This window comes from Neophocaena asiaeorientalis, unplaced genomic scaffold (genome assembly GCF_003031525.2).
Source record: "Neophocaena asiaeorientalis asiaeorientalis breed wild unplaced genomic scaffold, Neophocaena_asiaeorientalis_V1.1 scaffold251, whole genome shotgun sequence".
Classification (NCBI taxonomy): Eukaryota; Metazoa; Chordata; class Mammalia; order Artiodactyla; family Phocoenidae; genus Neophocaena; species Neophocaena asiaeorientalis.
The window spans coordinates 10,145,563-10,168,697 of record NW_020173377.1 but is presented as its reverse complement, the minus strand read 5'-3'; the positions used below and the strand labels follow the sequence as shown (position 1 = coordinate 10,168,697).

General features: G+C 41.5%; 1 protein-coding gene across 1 annotated transcript in view; it reads left to right on the top strand.

The window, feature by feature from the left end:
- The window catches only part of CADPS (calcium dependent secretion activator), a gene marked incomplete at its 5' end in the record, with an annotated part of 468,533 nt that overhangs the window by 223,174 nt on the left and 222,224 nt on the right, over window positions 1-23,135 (top strand). Inside the window, one exon of the mRNA XM_024746317.1 lies at window positions 184-305. Within this exon, the coding sequence (XP_024602085.1) occupies window positions 184-305 (122 nt within the window). The remainder of the gene's footprint in view (window positions 1-183; window positions 306-23,135) is intronic.

Below are 23,135 nucleotides of genomic sequence, written 5' to 3'. Positions count from 1 at the left end.
TGCAAGGCAATGAGATACACTATGAAGAATTGTATCTTCATGCTGGACTTGTCCCAGCATGGCTGGTAGAAACCATCAGATACCTGTTGGGTTTTTTGTAACTTCTTATGTATATATTTTCCCCGGGTGATGCTGCCCATAGACTTTGGCAGTAACCTCTGATGTGTGTGACTCTGTTTCCAGGTGGTGATCATGGAAGTCCAAGGCCTCAAATCCTTAGCTCCAAATCGCATTGTATATTGCACGATGGAGGTGGAAGGAGGAGAGAAACTACAGACCGACCAGGCCGAGGCTTCAAAACCAACGTAAGTTATGTTTCTCCGTGGTTCATCTTCCGGAAGATTCTTCTCATTGGCACCATTTTGGCCAACTGCAGTTTAAAGGTTTGGTTTCCCCAGAAGGTTTTATGAGACATACACCTTGTTTATTTTCCAAACAAAATGACTTGACTACATTTTTATTTGGCAGCCTTAATAAGGTTTCCAACTCCTTCGGAGAGGAGAACAGAAGGAAATTTAAGACACAGCCTCCTTTCTGGAGGCTCTATGTATCACCTTAGAGAGTTTAGTCACAACCTGCAGGCTTCAGTAGGATGTGTAGGAGACTTTGATAGAAATCTGTTTTCATTATATTTACCAAATAATATTTGGTTTATGGTATGTACAGTTTTTTTTCAAAATCTTTCTCTGTGCCACAGTTATGACTGTATCAGCAAAGCAGTGTGTTATGTTAGGCACAATCTATTAATTTGTTAGGTCAACACATATTTGTCAAATGCTCACTGTGCCTGTGTACAGGGTGCTGTTGAACAGTGGAAAGGAAAATAGTCCCTGTTGTTGCCCTACAGAGCTTATAGTTGAGTGGGGGAGCAGAAACATAATTGCACAAATTTATAGTTACAAATAGATATAAATGCTGAGAAAGAAAGAGTGCTTTGTGAGGAGTCAGCAGGGAGACCTGAGCCAGTTTGTGGAGACAGAGTAGGAGTAGGCCTTCTTGAGGACTTATAAGACATTTGGTCTGATATTTAAAAGTTGAGCAAAGGGGTTGGGAGTAGAAAGAACATTCCAGGCAGAGTCAGCTTGTGCAAAGGCCCTGTGGTCAGCAGAGACCCTGTGGCAAGGAGGCATTGAAAGAAGGCCAGTGGGGCTGGAGTCCAGAGAACGAGGTATGCCATAAGCTGCCAGTGAGGCAGGAAGGGGCTACACCATGAAGGACCTTGCTAGGCCTCGGAGAGGAAGGATGGGCATGTTTGATTAGATATGTGTTCTGAGAAGGTTACTCTGACTGCAGTGGAGAAGGCCAGGGTCGATGCAGGAGACCAGTTAGTATTCTATTGCATTGGTTCCCAGGAGCGATGGTGATGAGAGTCAGTAGACTCTCAGGCTGCAAAAATTCTTGAGCGATCACCACTCTCTTTCCTCCCTCCCCACTGCCTCTCTCCTTTTCTTTTCTATCTCAGTTAAGCCGGCCGAGGCTAATGAGCATCTTTTTTTATTGTTGTTAATTCAGAAGAAAGTCATAAAAAGGATAACCCATAACGGCAGCTCACTGCCTCTCCTCCCTCAAAGCACTAGGAGATGTTTGGCAGAACAGGAACACCGTACCAGGATGTTCAAACAAAATAGTTCAAAGAAAGCACTGAATGTTTCCCTGACTAGAGAAAAATCTGAGGACATTTTATGCCTTCAAGTGGTTCTTTGCATGAATAGGCAAAGGCCTCAGATGCTCAGATCTGGGTGCAATTAACAAGTGTATGGAGGAGGAAATGGAAACCAAAGCAACTTGTTGCACACCATCCTTCCTCCCTTTTTCTAAACTGAGTTTCAATCTGAAAATGAATGCAACTTCTTTTTTACCACCGTTGATAAAAATCCCAGTTTTTCCCCCAACTGTCACCACAGCCCGATCATAATCAATGCTATTATGCTGTTGCATTATTTATATGTGCCTTTGAAAAATGTGTCACGTAGGGGGAATAAAAACCTCTCTGGAGTTTACACTAACCTTTTAAGATGTCGAGCCCAATATGGTATCATATGTTAGAGAAGGAAGGAGAAAGCTCTGATTATTCTAACAGGCTGTTGTTTCATTTAGGCTATTGTAACTCAATCTGTAATTCAGTTTATTGGGTTTAAAGGTTTCCATTACCAGAGTAAGTGATGAGCTGATTTTCACGTGCGTATGAATGTTTAAAACAGAGTTTCACATTAGAAATAAATACGGAATGCTTTGGTCGAACTACTTGATATGCTTATATCTCACATATACACTGACTCATATCCATCCACGTGCATTATGTCCATATGAATACATCTCGCACTGAAGAAGTATAATTTTTTTATTCCTCTTCAGTCAGTGAGGGGGTATTACCAAAACCCCACAGAGGGCTTGTTTGTTTGTGTTTTAATACAGTAAGAACGCAACTTTCATAACTCGCGTCAAGTCAAATCAGTCTGTAGTGGCTCTCCAAAGTGCTGTGTTGAGAAGTGTTCTGAGGCCAAGTCTGTATTCAGAGGAAAATAATGCATGATCGACATACAGGAAGTCGTACATGTGCCCTGTATTTGCCATTTCTAGAGTATCTCAAAGAGATATACCCAGAGTATGAAATCTACCAAAATTCATGTCTCTTCTTGTCTCTTCTTTTCTCCTTTCTAATATATACATTCTCCTTATAATCTCTACTCAGCTGCCTTCTAAAGCCAAATTCTTCTTCCACTTCTCTTCTTTGCCGTTTTCTTGGTCATAGTTCGCTGCTAATACTTCTCCTCTGCCTCCACTTTTGTCTTGAGAGGATGAATGAGCCTGTTTGTGCAGGTGCATTTTCTTCCTCGTCTCATGTTTGCACTTATTCTGCATCCTCTCTATCCTTTCTTTTCTTTGAAGCTTATATTTCTTCTCTTTTTCCTCCCTGCTTCTACTCACAGTTTTTCCCATTACTGATCTCTAGCTGTCATCTCTGCTACTTGATTTTGATTATCCCAAAAAGTACCCTTTGGAGGGTCATCTTTCATGTGTCCTAATAACTCCACTTCATCATCTGACAAATTTAGCCTTTTTCCTGCCCTGTTCATCTTCTGATTCTTGTCTCTGACGATTCCTACAGCTAGCCGATGTCCATACTTTATTGATACATTCTAAAACCAAGATTCCATTCAAGCCTGTTTTATTTACTGCTTATAAATTCTCCTGTTGCTGCTACCAAGTATTTTACCCAGTAACTGGAACTCTAATACCTTATCCTATAACGTGTCTACAAGGAATTTGGCTTTTTCTTTTTTTTTCCAAGTACAGTCACAAAAGCAGGAGTACACGGCATGACCCAGTTTGTCCAAGAGTGTTTTTTAGAACTCTAATATGTAGACTACTCCAAGAAAAACAAGGATGGGGAGAGCGGTATTACAGTCAAGTGAGGCTGGGAAATGCCAGACATTACATTTTTTCTGAGTTATTTACAGCATACTTTGGCATTTTAAAGGCTTTGAGGATTTAATTATAGAAAATAAAGCTTTTTACCTTTGTTTATTCATGAGTTTCCCAAACTTTTTTCAACTACCACCTATTAGCATCCATTGGGAATGCTGTTCTATATTGTTGAAACCTAGCCGTGGAGGGTCCAAGCTCTCTGTCACCTCCTCTATCAAGGTCACCTCTTCACTTATAACCAGGGCCCTGCCCCCAAGTGGTCATTTTGAATTAGGTGCATAAAGTAAGAAGGCTGTTTTCATGAGTGAGATGTGTTTTGTGGTTGGAAAACATGGCTGTGTGTGTGTGTGTGTGTGTGTGTGTGTGTGTGTGTGTGTGTGTGTATAGCCCCCTCTCAACCTTCATTTTACCAGTCTCTTGGCTACACATGGGTTATTTCCAAGCCGACTGTGGATCCTCTCAATGCTGTTGTCCTCCTCTCCTGGGTTTTTAATGCAGGAAGCCAGAATACGAAAATCAGAATTTTTCACAAGATGTATTTACTTTCAAAAATATTGCCTCCATTTGTGAGCTGCTTCTAGCAGGAAACCACTGAGGGTGCTGAGACAGGGCATGAGTAATTGAAACCCTGTTTTGTGGTGAGCAATCTCAGGGAGTCATCGGAATGCAGAAGGGAAATACCTTGTGGATTCAAGAACCCAGATATATTTGTCCACCTCCTATGAAATAGAACAGAGGAATTTTCTTACCGTAAGACAGTATTTTTCTTTTTTTTTCAATTTTTGTTGAAATATCGTGGATTTACAATGTTGTGTTAGTTTCAGGTGTACAGCAAAGTAATTCAGTTATATATATATATATTCTTTTTGAATATTCTCTTCCATTATAGTTTTTTTTTTTTTACAAGATATTGAGTAGAGTTCCCTGTGCTATACAGTAGGTCCTTGTTGGTTACCTATTTTATATATAGTAGTTTGTATCTGCTAACCCCAAACTCCTAATTTATCCCTCCCACCCCCCAACCTTCCCATTTGGTAACTATAAGTTTGTTTTCTATGTCTGTGAGTCTGTTTCTGTTTAGTAAATACAATAAGTCCCCTACATACGAACAAGTTCCATTCCGGGAATGCGTTCGTAAGTCCAATTTGTTCACGAGTCCAACACAGTTAGCCAAGGTACCCAACTAACACAATCGGCTATATAGTACTGTACTGTAATCGGTTTATAATACTTTTCACACAAATAATACATAAAAACAAACATTTTTAATCTTACATCACAGTACCTTGAAAAGTACAGTACAGTACCAGCTATATCACCACTGCTTTTATGCTTGCTTCTGGACATGTGGGCTTGAGATAAAGATGCTGTACTACTGTGCTCTATACAGTACCGTACAGGGAAGTACACAAAAGCACAGCCACTTGTAGAGGATGCACGCACGTGACCACGTACGCCAGACACGTGAAGTAACTTACGTGATTGGACATGCAAACTCACGTTCACTTCTTTGAAAGTTCTCAACTTGAAGGTTTGTATATAGGGAACTTACTGTAGTTTCACTGCTGTCATATTTTAGATTCCACACATAAGTGATATCATATGGTGTTTGTCTTTCTCTTTCTGACACTGTTCCCTTAGTATGATCATCTCTAGGTTTATCCACGTGACTGCTAATGGGATTATTTCATTCTTATTTATGGTTGAGTAATATTCCATTGTGTATGTGTACCACTTCTTCTTTATCCATTTGTCTGTTGATGGACACTTAGGTTGCTTCCATGTCTTGGCTATTGTAAACAGTGCTGCTAGGAACATTGGGGTTCATGTATCTTTTTGAATTAAGAGTTTTCTCCAGGTATATGCCCTGGGGTGGGATTGCTGGATCATATGGTAGTTCTGTTTTTAGTTTCTTAAGGAAACCTCCATACTGTTCTCCATAGTGGTTGTACCACTTATGTTCCCACCAACAGTGTGAGAGTGTTCCCTTTTCTCCACACCTTCTCCAGCATTTATTACTTGTAGACTTTTTTTTTTTTAATTAATTAATTTATTTATTTATTTGGGTTGTGCCGGGTCAGTTGCAGCTCGCAGGCTCCTTAGTTGTGGCATGCAAACTCTTGGTTGTGGCATGCATGTAGGATCTAGTTCCTGACCAGTGATCAAACCCAGGCCCCCTGCATTGGGAGCACGAGTCTTAACCATTGTGCAACCGGGGGAGTCCCTACTTGTAGATTTTTTTGATGATGGCCATTCTGACTGGCGTGAGGTGGTTTTGATTTGCATTTCTCTAATAATTAGCAATGTTGAGCATCTTTTCATGTTCTTTTTAGCCATCTGTATGTTTTATTTGGAGAAAGTGAATTAATTTAAACGAAAAATAATATTAAGTAAAAAATAGCACAGGTGGTACCTAGATATGATAAACTATCATGAAACTATCTTGTTTGGTATGTGGAAATGGCATAGATTGGGAAAACAATATGCAAATTACTTTAATTTGGGAGAAATGATGTAAGGAAACCTGATACATTCCCTGAGTACAAGATATACTCCCAAATGACTGTCTTTCTCAGTGTTTTCTTACAGTACATGCTACCCTCCAATGAAAGCATGTCCTGAGGACTAAATACAAGAGAAATTTAAGTGATTTTGCTGAAAAGAAAGGCAGTTTGAGTTAGCAGCCCAATATTGTGCTAACTTCTCTGAAATTATATTCTTCTGAGTTGACACCAAGTGTGCCACTTGGTATTTGATTATTTAACAACTTTATTATTCCCTGACAAACCATGGGCTTTATGATACATGGATTTCATTACTGTCAAGAATTTGAAAATACAATCAAACCATTTCCTGCCATTTTCCAAGAGAATAAGAAAATAAAATACCCTAACAGGTAAATCTTGCTATATAGCCCTAGCATCTTCTAATGGCATCTTATCTGATGAGAACATAGTTAAAAAAAAAAAAAAAAGAATAAAACACAAAGACTTGCTATAACATTTTTCTTCTGTGAAATATCTTATTTGTCCTAATGGCACAATTCAGAGTGGATTGTGCTTATTATGCCCAAATTATTCATAGAAATACAGTTCCATTAAATCGTCCCACGTTAAGTCAGTTACAAAGTTAGAAAAGGAAGCCATGCCCTCCAATTTCTTTCCTCACGTATCATCTTCTTGATGGTACTTCCTTCCTCAATTTAGCTAAAAATGTTTTCTGTGTACTTGGAATGGTTTAAATGGAAACAGAGTACATTTCCTGAATGGCCCCTTTGAAATTTAGGTATAAGGGAATGATGTGAAGGGTAGGCACTTACATTTCCTCAACAAGTGTACATGGGGTGCTCTACTTGTGACCAACTAGTACTGGGACTACAGCCATGAATAACACCTCAAGCCTTGGCCTCATGGAGCATACATTCTAGTAAAGGACACAGGCAACAAACAAGGAACAAATAAATATACAAGATAATAACAGAATGTAATTTGGTTCCATAAGAAATGAACAGGCTGCTACAGTACAAAGTAATGGGAACATATGTTACTCAAGTGGCCGAGGAAGTGCACTCAGAGTAGGTAATGCGTGACTTGATACCTGAAGGATGAGAAAGATCCAGCCATGAGAAGAGCTGGAAAAGCATTCCTGGCATAGGGAACAGCATGTGCAAAGGCTTTGAGGGAGGAAGGGGCTGGACGTGTTCCTGGACTGAAAATAGAGCAATGTGAATAGAGATTAGTCAGAGAGGGGGAATGTGCTACAGGAAGAGTCAAAAGATCAAGGCAGGACCAGACAACGCAGGGCCTTCTAGGCACATGAAGGGTCTTCATTCTAAGACCATGGAGAAACCATTGGAGGATTTTAAGCCAGGGAGGGTACGATTGGATTTCCACCTTGAAACGTGAAGCCTCTTCACGACCCAGAGTAAACTTGAAAAGACAGGTGTATTAGTCAGCAAATATGGAGCCCATACTGTCTGCCAGGCATTAGTGTAAATTGGGGGATAATACAGACATGGCCCTCGATGTTGTAGAGCCTGGAGGAAAGCTGGCTGGAAACATCTGAGTGCCTGGGCACAGAGTGATCAATTCTTCAGGAGCCACTATAGCTGCTGAGAACTGCAAAGCCACCACATGGAAGAAAAGAGGAAGGCCTCCTGAGATTCAGCTTTTTTTTTTTTTTTTTTTTTTTATGGTACGCGGGCCTCTCACTGTTGTGGCCTCTCCTGTTGCGGAGCACAGGCTCCAGACGCGCAGGCTCAGCGGCCATGGCTCACGGGCCCAGCCGCTCCGCGGCATGTGGGATCTTCCCGGACCGGGGCACGATCCCGTGTCCCCTGCATCGGCAGGCGGACTCTCAACCACTGCGCCACCAGGGAAGCCCTCAGCTTCTTTCTTGTCTACCTTTCTTGAAACTCCAGCTCAAGGTCACAGTCCAGAAGACATTTATGTAACACTGAGTGAAAGCCTGGATACCATTTCTCTCATTTTTCCTTTCTGAGGAAAAGGCTCAGCTTCATTCAAAGTTAATTAAATCTTAAATGGTAAAGGCCAGCGTTGACCCAGAAATTCAATTTTGCTAGGTTCCCTGAAGACGTGTGGTTTGGGAGGAAGCACGATTCTGATCACAGTTTGGGATGCTCAGAGACCAGAAAGCGTCGTCCAGAAGCCACAACTTGTGTTGAAAGCCAGTTTGTGTTTGCTTGTGAGCTGGAAGGTGAAAGTAGACTGGCTGCTAAAACAACAATCTGCAGGGTAGCCAGTAGAAAGGAACAGGATGCTAGAGAACAAGCTTTGGAGAAGGTGCTCCAAGTGCTGCATCCTCAGTTAGCCACCCTCTCTTGTGTAGGTCACCAAGCTTTCTGGCTTTACCATGTCCTGATAAGTGGTATCCAAGGCTCCTTCTCAAGAGTTTTATAGTTTTTTTTTTTTATCTAGCTAATCCTGAGAAGAGCCATAATGGTAGAACTTAATGCAGAATTTTCAGGAATTTCAAGTAACAGCGAGTTGGTGAAATTTCTAGAGTTGGTAGGAGTTTCAGAAGTGGATAATCGAGTGGTGACTGGAGTTTGGCAGTTAAACAGTGATGCTCCATCCAGTTGTGAGACATCTGTGAAAATTCTGATTTCATGAGGAGTCCAACATTGGGTGGGTATGAAACAAGGATGTATCTTTTTTTTGGGGGGTGGGGCCTCTCACTGTTGTGGCCTCTCCCGTTGTAGAGCACAGGCTCCGGACGTGCAGGCTCAGCGGCCATGGCTCACGGGCTCAGCCGCTCCACGGCATGTGGGATCTTCCCAGACCGGGGCACGAACCCGCGTCCCCTGCATCGGCAGGCGGACTCTCAACCACTGCGCCACCAGGGAAGCCCAAGGATGTATCTTTTAATAGCCCTTTAAGGACTAAGTGACAGTAGGTCCATTTCCTGTCTAGTTCAGCTCCTTGAGTACCTTGTCTGAGCTTACTTGCCAGTTACATCCGTTGATGGCATGAACTGAGAACTGGACTGATTGCCCAATCACTGTTCAGTGGAAATACAATTCAGTACATGTTTCTCCAAGTGTGAAAAACTGCTGTAGTTGTTATTTAGTGATCAGGAAATATATAGGATGGAATGTCGTACTGTCACTTACCTGTAGGAATAGGATACAGCCCAGAAACTCTAAATTCTCACTAATAAAACAAGAGAGGCTTGGTTTAGATTCATTGGTGCATAGAAGCAGTACAGTGTCGTGGTCAAGAACACAGAATGGGAAGGCAAAGTGCTGGGTCTGAATCTCAGCTCTGTGACCTTGGGCAGGTCACCTAACTCTCTGTGCCTCATTTTCCACATTCTTGAGAAAATTAAATGAATTAACATATATAAAACACTTAAAACAGTGCCTGTCACATAGTAATCCTGCTGGCTATTATTATCATGGCTTCATTCTTGTTGAGAGGGAGAAGGGAGGAGGGAGACATGCAAAAAAAAAAGTGATCTGAGACTGGCATGGACATATATACACTACCAAATGTGAAATAGCTAGCTAGTGGGAAGCAGCCACATAGCACAGGGAGATCAGCTTGGTGCTTTGTGACCACCTAGAGGGGTGGGAGGGAGGCAGACACCAGAAGGAGGAGATATGGGGATATATGTATATGTATAGCTGATTCACTTTCTTATACAGCAGAAACTAACACACCATTGTGAAGCAATTATACTCCAATAAAGATGTTTAAAAAAAAAGTGATCTGAGTCTAAAATAGTAATCACTAATATTGATCCAACACTTTCTATGGGCCGGGTAGTATACTAAGTACTTCACAGTCAATGTCTTATTTAATGCCCTACTGAAATTATAATACAGGTACTATTGCTATTCCATTTTACGGATGGAACTACTGAGATTCAGAGAGGTTAAGTGACTTGGTCAAAGTTGCACAGATAATACATAGCTAAGCCAGGAGCCAAACCCAAAGGCTGTAATTTTTGCTCATTCTGCTCCCCTGCCTTTCTGAAGGAAATCACTTCCCTACAGGAAAGTCTTTTAATTAGCATTAACTACTCAGCAAAACTACCTAAGAGGGCTCATTTCCTTTCCGTAAACTCAGTTATTTTGTGGGTTAAATCACTGCCCCTATTTAAATGGTGATGAATGTGCTGGCGCACAGGTGTTCCACGTCAGTGCAGACGCTCAGCTCAGCAGGTGGAATTCAGCCCATAGGCAGCTGCCCTGTGAGATGCTATGTGTGCAGGTCTGCAAAGATGAGCCAGAGGTGCTTACAGAGTTCCAGGAGAGCCACTAATGATCATCATCCTTCCTCGGGGAAATCATTCTCAATAACAGTTGCTCCTACCGTTTATTCAGATATCCTAGGCACCAGGCATTGAGCCACCTGGTACCAAATGGTAGAGCTGCCCAGAACTGGGTGTGAATCCCAGCTCCACCACCTACCCACTGGGTCACCTTGGGCAAGTGGATGCTCCTCACTGAGCTTCAGTTTCTTCCAGTTTGAAATGGCGGCAGTAATACATCCTACCCCATGGGGCTGGTGTTGAAACACAATATGACCCAAGCTAAGGACTGAGTACAATGGATGGCATTTCTTGAGAAATATTGCTAATAGCCAAAAAACCATTATAATATCACTGAATCCCACATGGTAGTGTTAAGAAATAGATACTCACTTTCCCCTCATTACATATTAAAAAAAAAAGAAGCTCAGAAAAGTTAGGAAGGCTGCCCTGAAGTCCTCTAACTCCCAAAACCCAGGTTATAGGATTCTAAGCACACGGAAAGCAAAAAGCCAAGTCAGCCAAAGGAGAAAGGGCGCTATTGCCAAAATCTTTCCAGAGCAAGAGGACAGACCCGCAGCATAGGCTGCCATCAATTTAATGATACAAGACCTGGTTCCCAGGAGAAAGAGGAATGGAAAAGGGCAGTGGTCTCCTTGAGTCCTCATCCAGACTCACAACACACCTGAGTGTCTCGCCCCCTACTGCTTGGATCTCCACAAGCTCATTCTTCCAGCTTCTTTCTGGATCAGAGCCTTTGTTCAAGAGAGGTCAAGTGCCGCTGAGATCATACTTTCTACATGTTCCTAAGTGTCTTATTTGTTTTATGGCAAAACCCCCTGTGCTGTGATGTATCGATCACCTCACTGCAGGGATGCCGAGGGGTATGGGGCCTCCAAGGATGACAGATGCTCTTCTTGGCATGATGCCAGTCATCAGGGTGTTTGGAAGCCTCTGGGGCTCTGGTGCTTTAGTTCTGGAATCCCTGAAAGTTCCCTGGGTTTATGGGTAAGGACTTAAAAGCTGTCACCCCAGCCCATAGCTTCTGGTTCACAGGATTTGGGGTGGAACTGCTATTTCAGAAAGCCTTCAGTAGATGGAATCTGGTTGGAAACATTGTAGTGATTATATGGAAATAAGGCTCAGCACAGGCATCAGAGAAAAAGCTTTGGGCGAGACAATTCTAGCGTGGATTCCAGTCGTGCAGCTGACATTGTTACAGTGGGTAAGTTACTAAATCCGTCTGAGCCTCAGTTTCTTCATCTGTAAAATGAGGCTAATGATGCTTACAAGCTTGTTGATGAGGTATCTATTTAATAATATATGCAGAGCACTTGACACAAATCTAAGAACTGTTATTTTTATCTCTATAATTGTTGTTGCCATCGGTGGAGCCAGGATGGAAAGGCAGGGCAGTCAGGTGGTGTGGACAAAAGAAGCTTAAGATACTTTCTCTCTCAATTAGATGTCGGTTTTTTTGGGGTTTTTTAAATATTTATTTATTTATTTTTTGGCTGCGTTGGGTCTTCGTTGCTACGTGCAGGCTTTCTCTAGTTGCCGCGAGTGGGGGCTACTCTTTGTTGCGGTACGCGGGCTTCTCATTGCGGTGGCTTCTCTTGTTGCAGGCTCTAGGCGAACAAGCTTCAGTAGTTGTGGCTCATGGGCTCTAGAGCGCAGGCTCAGTGGTTGTGGCACGCAGGCTCAGTAGTTGTGGCTCATAGGCTTAGTTGCTCTGCAGCATGTGGGATCTTCCTGGACCAGGGCTCAAACCCGTGTCCCCTGCGTTGGCAGGCGGATTCTTAACCACCACGCCACCAGGGAAGCCCCTTAGATGTTGTTTTGAAGTTTGCCTTGGAATGTGTGCATTTATTTTGTTGGGGAGGGGGAAATCCCCCCCCCACCCCTCTGGAGTCCTTTCGGCTGGTCTAATAATTAAACTGACACAAGACAGGTTAACGGGGAAAAAAATTAAATTCGTACACATCGGAGGTCTCGTAAAAATAAGACCCACAAAGTGACCAAACTAGGCTATTTATATATCATTTATAGACAAACAAATAATTATTTGTGAAGATTTAACAAAGGGGTTTTTGCTTGGGATAGGGAGCTAATGAAGAAGTAACAAAGTTTGTTTATACAGTTTTCTTAGCCTTGAATCCCCTAGCTCTGGTGATAAGGACGCTTTCTATCCTCCTGGTGCAGCAAAGATACTTTCACGTAGGAGATTTATATCCTGCTGTCGGGGGGGAAAGAGGGAGGTCAGCGTGGGTTTTTTTTAAATATAATTTCCCCCTACTGGCTGTTTTCCAAGTAACTCTAATTCAGAATAATCAGTACTGCATGTGGCGTATTTGGGGGCAGCCTGCTGTGAGCCCCAGCAATGTGTAGATTCCTTACTCATACCTGGAAAAATCTATATATCAGGCTAGTTTTCATATAATGCCTTACGTATAACACATGGTCAATAAGTCTTGATTGACTCAGATCTAAGCCTTAATGCGAATGGTGAAGGACTCTGGTCAAAGCTAAGAAGTGGGTCCTACAGGATGGGCTTGGAAACCTCTTTAGAGTACTCATGGCCATATGATAACTGTGGCAGAGATTTCTCCACTCAGAGGAGTGCTCAATATCTGAAAGAATAGAATTGGCTACAAAATATCCAAAAGAACAAAACAAAGTCTGAAAAATAAAGTGAACACATTTTGTGAGTTCTTCCTGACACCAAACCACTGTTACTTTTCAAGTAATGAACAAAATACACACCGGCTACACACACAACCTCCAAGGACTCGCTAGGGACATCACAAGTTAAACTAAAGCTATGGAAATTTGGGGATATCTTGACATTTAGCAAATAGGCTGCCATGCGGTCTCAGGAAGGCAGGGTTCTGCAGTTCTGGATTTTTTTTTTTTCTTTGTCGATTTAGTAGAGAGAGAGAGACGGAATAAAGAGACCCCTTGTCTACCGTTACTTCACATATCAACTAGCACAATAGAGCTGCAGTATCAATATTTGAGGACTATTAGGAAAGAGGAATTAGAGGCAGGAATCTCAGTGTCTAAGGTCCCAGTCCTGCCCTGCCATGCATTGTCACCTGATTTTTCTCCCTGCCACATCAGATCACACAAACTATCTACTCCAACAGAATAGGTGATTTTCTCTTGAACCAAATGTATCAAGATTAGAGACCTGGAAATTGCTTCTCTCTCGTTCTCACTTTCCTACTTTAGAGAGACCCCAAACAAAACAAGTGTCAAAACCAGCCTGGTCTCTGAGAATGGCAGCCTCTGGAAGAACTCGTTATGTTCTTTTGGTCACTTGTGATCAGCACTCATCCTGTGGGCCTGCTCCTTGATGATCACAGTACTTGCCAGTCGGGGAGAATCAGATCACAGGGAGAGGAACACAGATACCACTCACCATACTCCTTTGTTCATTCCTTAGGTCCTTCCTTCCTTTATCTCGTGTATGTGACTGGCTTCTATACGCTATACCCTGTGCAAGGTGCTGGGGATACAGAAGTGAACAAAAGAAGCAAAAATACCACCATTATGGCAACCACAGTCTAATGGGACAAACAGTGGACAAGGCCACTGTAAATCATTGGGTAGAGATGCATCAAAGTCTGGCTTTGGCCTTGCTGTTTGGTCAAAATGTATGTAGCTTTGCTTCAACTTTGCCGTTGGAAGGCCTAATAGTCAAATGATATTTCAGTCATTTCTAGCTTGTCTGCACTTGTGCATGGTCAGTTATCACGTAATCACATAGCTAATCGTCGTAGCCAATCAGTGTGATAATATACGTAATACAAGCAGGGTATATCATTCTGCTTTAATATCTGAGTATTCATTTTGAAATATAAGTGAGCATTCCAAATGCATATTAAAGTGAAAATCTTTATATGTGCTTTATATGTTGAAATTCTGTCGGTCAGTGGCTATATATATATGTACACACACACATTTATTACCAAAATGTCAACGTAAGTAATAATTAACCATTAAAACCTTCTTGTTTTATATGAAAACACAATTAAAATTTTCAGTTAAGTAGATGAATATTAAAAGAATATAACTTGACATCTTTAGGATGAGTATCACATCCCATTTGAGCCAAGAGATCTTTGTAAACTTTAAATAATAGTACAAGGCAGAAAAAAAAGATTAGGCTATATCATAATTGTAATCTTTGGATAGACCTATTTGCTGTTCTAGCATTCATCACCTTATACAAAGTAAGATAAAGCTTACGTTAAACTGTTGCTATCTGGCAGGAAGGAACACTTAATAATTTGCTCTCACTGTTACTGTTTCCCCACACTGGCAGAGCTGGCCCCCAAATATTCCAGCTCTGCACCAAGCTCGAGGCAAAGTAAACATCTCTTTGGCCTCCATCTTTTTTTTTTATATATATTTTTAATGAATTTATTTATTTATTTTTGGCTGTGTTGGGTCTTCGTTTCTGCATGAGGGCTTTCCCCAGTTGCGGTGAGCAGGGGCCCCTCTTCAACGCGGTGCGCGGGCCTCTCACCGTCGCGGCCCTCTCTTGTTGCGGAGCACAGGCTCCAGACGCGCAGGCTCAGTAGCTGTGGCGCGCGGGCCCAGCTGCTCCGCGGCATGTGGGATCTTCCCAGACCAGGGCTCGAACCCGTGTCCCCTGCATTGTCAGGCAGACTCTCAACCACTGCGCCACCAGGGAAGCCCTGGCCTCCATCTTTAAATGTGCCATATAGTGGCACCGAGGGGAAGTGTTTAGTCGATAGGGCTAAGAAATTATTGTTCCTATACCACAATAACAGAAGTTTGAATTTTGACTATTAAAATTGTAATAATAGAATTATAATAATGACTAAATTGTTTGTTTTTGCAAATTTAAAATATTGCTCTCCTGAATTTTATTCTTCTCAAATATAGGTAATATTTTTAGATAAATGATTAAATCTGTTAACATCTCTTTATTTTTTAATTAATTTTTATTGGAGTATAGTTGATTTACATTGTTGTTTTAGTTTCTGCTGTACAGTAAAGTGAATTAGTTATACATATATCCACTCTTTTTTAGATTCTTTTCCCATATAGGTCATTACAGAGTATTGAGTAGAGTTCCCTGTGCTCTACAGTAGGTCCTTACTAGTTATCTATTTTTTATATAGCAGTGTGTATATGTCAATCCCAATCTCCCAAATTATCCCTCCCCCCACCCTTGGTAACCATAAGTTTGTTTTCTGTATCTGTGACTCTATTTCTGTTTGGTAAATAAGTTCATTTGTACCATTTTTTTAGATTCCAAATGTAAGTGATATCATATATTTGTCTTTCTCTGTCTGACTTACTTCACTCAGTAGGACAATCTCTAGGTCCACCCATGTTGCTGCAGATAGCATTATTTTGTTCTTTTTTATGGCTGAGTAATAGTCCATTGTATGTATATACCACGTGTTCTTTATCAGTTCAGCCATTGATGGACATTTAGGTTGCTTCCACATCTTGGCTATTGTAAATAGTGCTGCAGTGAACATTGGGGTGCATCCATCTTTTTGAATTATGGTTTTTCTCTGGATATATGCTCAGGAGTGGGATTGGTGGTCATATGGTAGCTCTATTTTTATAATTCCTTTGATTCTTGTGTTCTCAGGAGCTTATTTTGTGATATCAGTACTCAGCTGTGGCCAAATATTTATTTGTAACACTCAGTCCATTTAGCGTTCAGCCAAGATGTGGGTTCAGGGCCCCTCCAGCTCTGCTGTGAAGGAAAGATGCAGAGGGATTCGGTGGAGGCTAACAAAATTGGGAAGAAGCAGCTGTTTTAATTGGGTTGGTCTGAAAGTGTCCCCAAGAGGTGACAGTTGAACAAGAAGGAGCCAGTCAGACAAAGAGCATGCTGGGCAGAGGGAATGGAGGCTTCAGGGACCCTAAGAAGGAAAGTGGCATGTTCGAAGGGCAGATAAAAAGCCAGAGGAGCTGGAGCAGAACGAGGGGGAAGGGTGGGATAGAAGTGGGTCAGCCAAAGGCTGATCCCACAGTGTCTGGAGGCCAAGGTATGAAGTTTGGATTTTAAGCCTGAAAGTAACCTGATGGTATTTACGTATTTAAAAGATTCTTCTGGCTGCTGTGTGAGAATAACTTCATGGGCCATCATGGGAACAGGGCCACCAGGTGGGATGCTGTTGCAGTCATGTAGTAGGTGATGGCAGCCGGTGATGGCAGCCGGTGGTGGCCCAGGAACAGGAGTGAAAGGAACTGGTTCAAGAAGGTGTGGCATATATATACAATGAAATATTATTCAGCCATTAAAAAAGAATGAAACATTGCCATTTGCAGCAATGTGGTTGGACCTAGAGATTATTATGCTTAGCGAAATAAGTCAGACAAAGACAAATACCGTATGATATCACTTCTATGTGGAATCTAAAAAAAAATAATACAAATGAATCTATATACAAAGCAGACTCAGAAACAGAGAAAACAAATTTATGGTTACCAAAAGGGAGGGCGGGGTGGGGAATTAGGAGTATAGGATTAACAAACTACCATACGTAAAATAGGTAAGCAACAGGATTTACTGCACAGCACAGGGGATAATATTCAATATCTTATCAAAACCTATAATAGAATATAATCTGAAAAAACAAACCCTGGGGCTTCCCTGGTGGTGCAGTGATTGAGAGTCCGCCTGCCGATTCAGGGGACACGGGTTCGTGCCCCGGTCCGGGAAGATCCCACATGCCACTGAGTGGCTGGGCCTGTAAGCCATGGCCGCTGAACCTGCACGTCCGGAGCCTGTGCTCCACCACAGGAGAGGCCACAACAGTGAGAGGCCTGCGTACTGCAAAAAAAAAACAAAAAACAAACCTGAATCACTATGCTGTACACCTGAAACTAATACAATATTGTAAATCAACTATACTTCAGTTTTTAAAAAAAGATATATCCAGATCTCAACCAAGATTTTCCTCATATCCTTTTTCTACTCTTTTCCAAGGGGAGTACTGTGCCCTCCAGGGGTTGCATTCTAGTCCTTGCCATTGCTTGGTTCTCTCCTGTTCGTAATTGTTTATTACCCCCCAGTCCTTGCTTTGCCACATTACTTGCCAATTTGTAAGTTGCAGTTCGGAGGACTTGGCAAATGACCTTGAGTGAGTTGCAGTCAGCAGGCTACTCTTAAGACCTCCTGGGTAATGGATGTACAGCTGGGAACTAGGACAGTTGGTTCCCTAGCTGGGTCCTTTATTCTCTGCAAGGATTACTCTACAACGGTGCCAAATCTGTTCTTTCTCCAGTTAGCAAAGACATGTCTTTTACAGAATGTTACATTCTGACATTAGGGTGACATTGACACCAAACCAAAAAAAATTAATGCATTTACTTCCCCCTCAAGGTTACCTGCCCTGCTTGGTTTAAAGTCAGATGGCACTGTGCTTGTGGCCATACTTGCTGCTAGTAGGGAGGTATGAATGTGAAAGGATTTCAAGAAATAACCTGCAACGGGCCCAGTGTCACTGAGTGAGGGAGCAGTGTTTTGTAAATAATGTGAGTGTTTTAGGTACTTGAAGTCTTTCACGAGGGTCATGTTTAATTATATTTAAGTAAATCAGGCTTGACTCCAAGTTCACCATGGAGTCTTAGACCTAGGAGTCTCCTAACAGATGCAGCTGCTGAAAAACGTGGGCAGGAAATACATATTTTGTACATAAACTTCAAATAATATTTTCTTAGTATCTGTTTTGTGTAAAGGACCGTGCGTAGTCTTCTTATTGGCTTAGTTTTAAAGATTAGATTTGATATTTCAGATCAAAAAATTCATATTTTTTAATATGAATTTCCCCAAAATTGAGGGAAAGTGTAAGGAAAAATTTTACAGTATCCGTCAGCAATGAATATAAATGTTTTGGTGGTTTTTTCTTGTTTGCTGTTCTGTATCTATGAGTGTGTGTGTACACAACACCCCACAGGTATAAGCATGGGATACATAACCTTGCATGGAAATCTTTATACTCATCTATGATTGTTTATTTTGGAGAAATTCTTAGGAAAAAAATGGTTCATAGCTTGTTATTTCCTACGTACTGGTGAGTAGGGCGACCACCTTTCCCAGTTTGCCCAGGACTTGCCAGTCTTAGCACTTAAAGTACTATGTCCTGGGGCACATTGGGATGCTTGGTCACCCTGTTCTAGTGAACACATATTTCCAACCTCTGTCATCCTGTAAAAAAGGTGATGGGGAGAAGGTACAGCTGATAGTCACTTGCTGAGTTTATTTGTTCGGAGTCCTCAGCTTCCACCATCAGGCTGCTTTGTCTCTGGCAGCCTCCGGAGAGTTCCTGGCAGCATTTAAACTTGAGCCTGAAATTAAGATGCAGTTCAGCTGTTTGTACACAAACAGCAAACAAGTCATTGTGCTCAAATGAAGGTCATTCTCCGGCCTCACTGAGCAAGCTCAATTTGCTCCATTTGTCCCGATACATACAAGCTCACAGTTAGAATTATGTAAACAGCAGAGTGATACTTCCGGTAACTAAGCAAGCAGATTATGTTGTGGTGTTTATACATTAAGGTGAGAACAGTTCATTTCTTAGGTATATTTATGCAGCATCTTGGGTGATTAAAGCATCAGGAGAACACAGAGTCACATTAAATTATACAGGGAGAGATGATGCACATGAAACAAGCACAACTCATTGTTGGAATTTTCCAGGTCTTCTGCAATAACTAGTAACAATATAAGTCCTTTTTTAAGTAGAGTTTTTGAGTTATTTCCTTCCCATTTTCTTTTAACCTACTGGGATCAGGACAGCATATCCACATGGTATGTGTTAGGTTCAAGCGAAAATGTGTCTGCTAAACAAGTCGTAGAACCAAGGTTAATACCACTGGGTTTAATTAAAGTAACCTAAGATCAGCTACCAACTTCATTACCTAATACCTAAATTTTTTCTAGGATCTAGGAAAAAGTATTATATATAGAAAAATATACATAGAGAAAAAAAGATATATTTTTCCTCTATGTAAGTATATAGAGAAAAAGCAATATAAATATAAATTGAGATAGATACATAGATATTGATATAGTTTGAGGAAAGGATTCTCTCTTCCTTTTGGCTTTTCTTAGCTCTTTTTAAAAAGTAAACTAAGAAAAAGATTTGACCCATATTTGAAATGGAAGATACTCAGGCACTTAAGAAACAAGATGAGAAACCTACATAACCTTGAGGACACTCTAAATAGAGAGGCAGTTAATAGGGCTTAACTCTAAACCTAAGTTGCCAGGGTGACTAAAACCATTTCTCTTGAAATTGACAGCAAACTCCCCATTAGAAAGCTGGGATAAATCACAAAAAACTCCAAACCAGCAGTATTTGCAGTGATATTTTAGACCCAAAGTACTGATTAGAAGTACATACTTTCTCTGCATGAGGTTAATTCTAATCAAGGGACAAGTGTTTAAAATTTCTTCCTAGGATTATTTATTTTAAAAAAGAAAATGAGGAAGTACAGATCCAAAAATATTGTCAGTTCAACCAAAACAAAGGCTATGGTTTGGTGCGGTCTACTGTCTGGCTTTTCAGATCTCTAGATCCAGTTTGCATCCTGATTTATTCTGTTTATTCTGCCATGATTCATACGTGTTCCCTTATTTATTCAATAAATCGTCATTTATATAAAATATGAATCAGACTCTGCTCTAGGCACAAAGGTACAACAATGAACAAGACAGTCCTTGGACTGAGAGAACTTATATTTTACTGGGAGGAGATATAAAATAAGTATGAAAACAAGATCATTTAAGACAGCAGTAATTACTATGAAAAAAATGAAACAGGGTAGTATGAGGGGGAATGACTGGATGGGGGAAAAGTCCCTTTAGATTGGTCAGGAAATCCCTTCCTGAGGAGGTACTCTTGGAGTTGAGAATTCAATGTCAAGGAGTCAGTCACCTGGAGAGCAAGCAGAAGAATATTCCAGAAAGAGGAAAGAACCAGTTTAAAGTCCCCAAGGTGGGAATAGCTTATGATGGTCACAAAACAGAAAGAAGAGCATTGTGTCTGGAGAACGTGAGCAAGGGGGACAGTCATAAAAGAGGTAGGCAAGGGCCAGATCAGGTAGCTAGAGCCTTGTGGGCCATGAAAGGCCTTTGGGTTTCATTTTAACAGCCACAGGAAGCCGTTGGAAAGTTGTGAGCAAAGGATGGCCACCGTGCCAGATACTATGTGGGTGATGGCTTGGAGGGAGAAACAGAACACTAAATAGCTTTGTAATGTATTGGCTCGAAGTTGAGTGATGGCTTCCTTGGGTGTTTAATTATTATACTTCAGAAATTACATATATGAGTATGCTACTTGGCAATAAAAAGCAATGAAGTGCTAATGCATGCTATAACACTGGTAAGCCTCAAAAACATTATAAGTAAAAGAAGCCAGATGCAAAAAAACCCATGTTATATGATCCCATTTGTATGATATGTCCAGAAAAGGCAAATCAATGGAGACAGAAAGTAGACTAGTGGTTGCCTAGGATTGCAGGTAGGAGTGTGACCAGCTGCAAACAGGCACAAAGGATCTTTGGGGGTGATGGTTGTATTCTAAAATTGGATTATAGCGGTGGTTGCTATAATGTTGTAAATTTACTAAAAGTCATTGAATTGTACACTTAAAACAGATGAATTTTTTTAATTTTTATTTTTTTTATTGGAGTAAAATTGCTTTACAATGTTGTGTTAGTTTCTGCTGTACAATGAAGTGAATCAGCTATACGTATACGTATACCCCCTCCCTCTTGGACCTGCCCCCCACCCTATCTAGGTCATCACAGAGCAGGTTCCACTAGCTATCTGTTTTACATATGGTAGTATATTTATGTCAAACCTAATCTCCCAATTCACCCCACCCTCCCCTTCCCCGCCTGTGTCCACGTGTCCGAACTCTATGTCTGTGTCTCTATTCCTGCCCTACAGCTAGGTTCATCTGTACCATTTTTCTAGATTCCACATATATGCATTAATATATTATATTCATTTTTCTCTTTCTGGCTTACTTCACTCTCTATGACAGACTCTAAGTCCATCCACATCTCTACAAATGACCCAATTTCGTTCCTTTTTATGGCTGAGTAATATTCCATTGTATATATGTACCATGTCTTCTCTATCCATTCATCTGTCATTGAACATTTAGGTTGTTTCCCTGTCCTGGCTATTGTAAATAGTGCTGCAATGAACATTGGCGTACATGTATCTTTTGAATTATCGTTTTCTCAGGGTATATGCCCAGTAGTGGGATTACTTGGTCATCTGGTAACTCTATTTTTAGTTTTTTAAGGAACTTCCATACTGTTCTCCATAGTGGCTGCATCAATTTACATTCCCACCAACAGTGCAAAGGGTTCCCTTTTCTCCACACCCTCTCCAGCATTTATTGTTTGTAGATTTTTTTTTAATTAATTAATTTATTTATTTATTTTTGGCTGTGTTGGGTCTTCATTTCTGTGCGAGGGCTTTCTCTAGTTGTGGCAAGCAGGGGCCACTCTTCATCGCGGTGCGCAGGCCTCTCACTATCACGGCCTCTCCTGTTGCAGAGCACAGGCTCCAGACGCGCAGGCTCAATAGTTGTAGCTCACGGGCCTAGTTGCTCCGTGGCATGTGGGATCTTCCCAGACCAGGGCTCGAACCCGTGTCCCCTGCATTGGCAGGCAGATTCTCCACTGCGCCACCAGGGAAGCCCTGTTTGTAGATTTTTTGACGACGGCCATTCTGACCAGTGTGAGGTGGTACCTCATTGTAGTTTTGATTTGCATTTCTCTAATAATTAGTGATGTTGAGCATCTTTTCATGTGCTTCTTGGCCATCTGTATGTCTTCTTTGGTGAAATGTCTATTTAGGTCTTCCACCCATTTTTTAATTGCGTTGTTTGTGAAACATGAATTTTATGGTATGTAAATTAAACCTCAATAAGGCTGTTATTTAAAAAATTATCAGGAGAAAAAATTCCATATATATTCTTTTTTTAAAAAGAGCAGAGACTGGGAGACTAGAGGGAAGCCTACTGCCACTGTCGAAGCAAGAGGTGATGGTGGCTTAGACTGTATTGACAGTAAAGGAAAAATAGACATGTTTTGGAGAATGATACAAAAAGGCCCGTGGTTAGATTAAATGCGTGCACGTGTGGAAGTCATGGGGGGAGAGAGGCATCCAAGATAGCGCCTCGGTTTGGGGTGTGAGCAGCCAGACCGTCGTGGTGCTGCTCCCTGAGTGGCAGAGGAGCCACTCATTCACTTCTTGCCACACCTGCTAAGTCACCCTCTGTGAAAAGCCTGGTGCTAGAAATTAGTAAATTTTACACACACGCATACACACATGTAGTCAAATATAGAGGATCCGAAGTTGTTCTTGTATTAACAGCTCTCTGAGTCTCTTGTGCTTTTCTATGCATTTTTTTTTTTTTGGAATCTGGAAGAAAATGACTGCTTCCTGGCCAATATACATGGGGAATTGCATCTCATCTGCATCCTGCTGTAGCAGTGTCATGGCCCTGAGCGAGTGAACGCCGCTCAGGCAGCGTTCTCTGCTGTAGCAGCACCAGCTAGCGCAGTACTTTACTCCTTCGCATGTGCCTGGGGGTGGTGAGGGGGGTGGGGTCCCTTTCCAACCTGGTTACGCCCATGGGAGCGAGTCACACAGCAGAACACCTTTCTAATTTGTGCATCGGAACAGAGGAAGAGGAACGCTCCACTTCACCTACAGTAGAGAAGACCTAAATATTTAGACATTATGAGCACGAAAACTGTTGCCTGCAAAAACTTCCTCTGGGCCAGGGATGGATCGACTGACTTAATGAACACGCTGCTTCCCCTGAGGTTTCTCAATTAGAATTTCATATGACAGTTTGAGGCTGAATATATTTGAGATCTCAAATAATAATGGCTGTACAAGGAGAGGG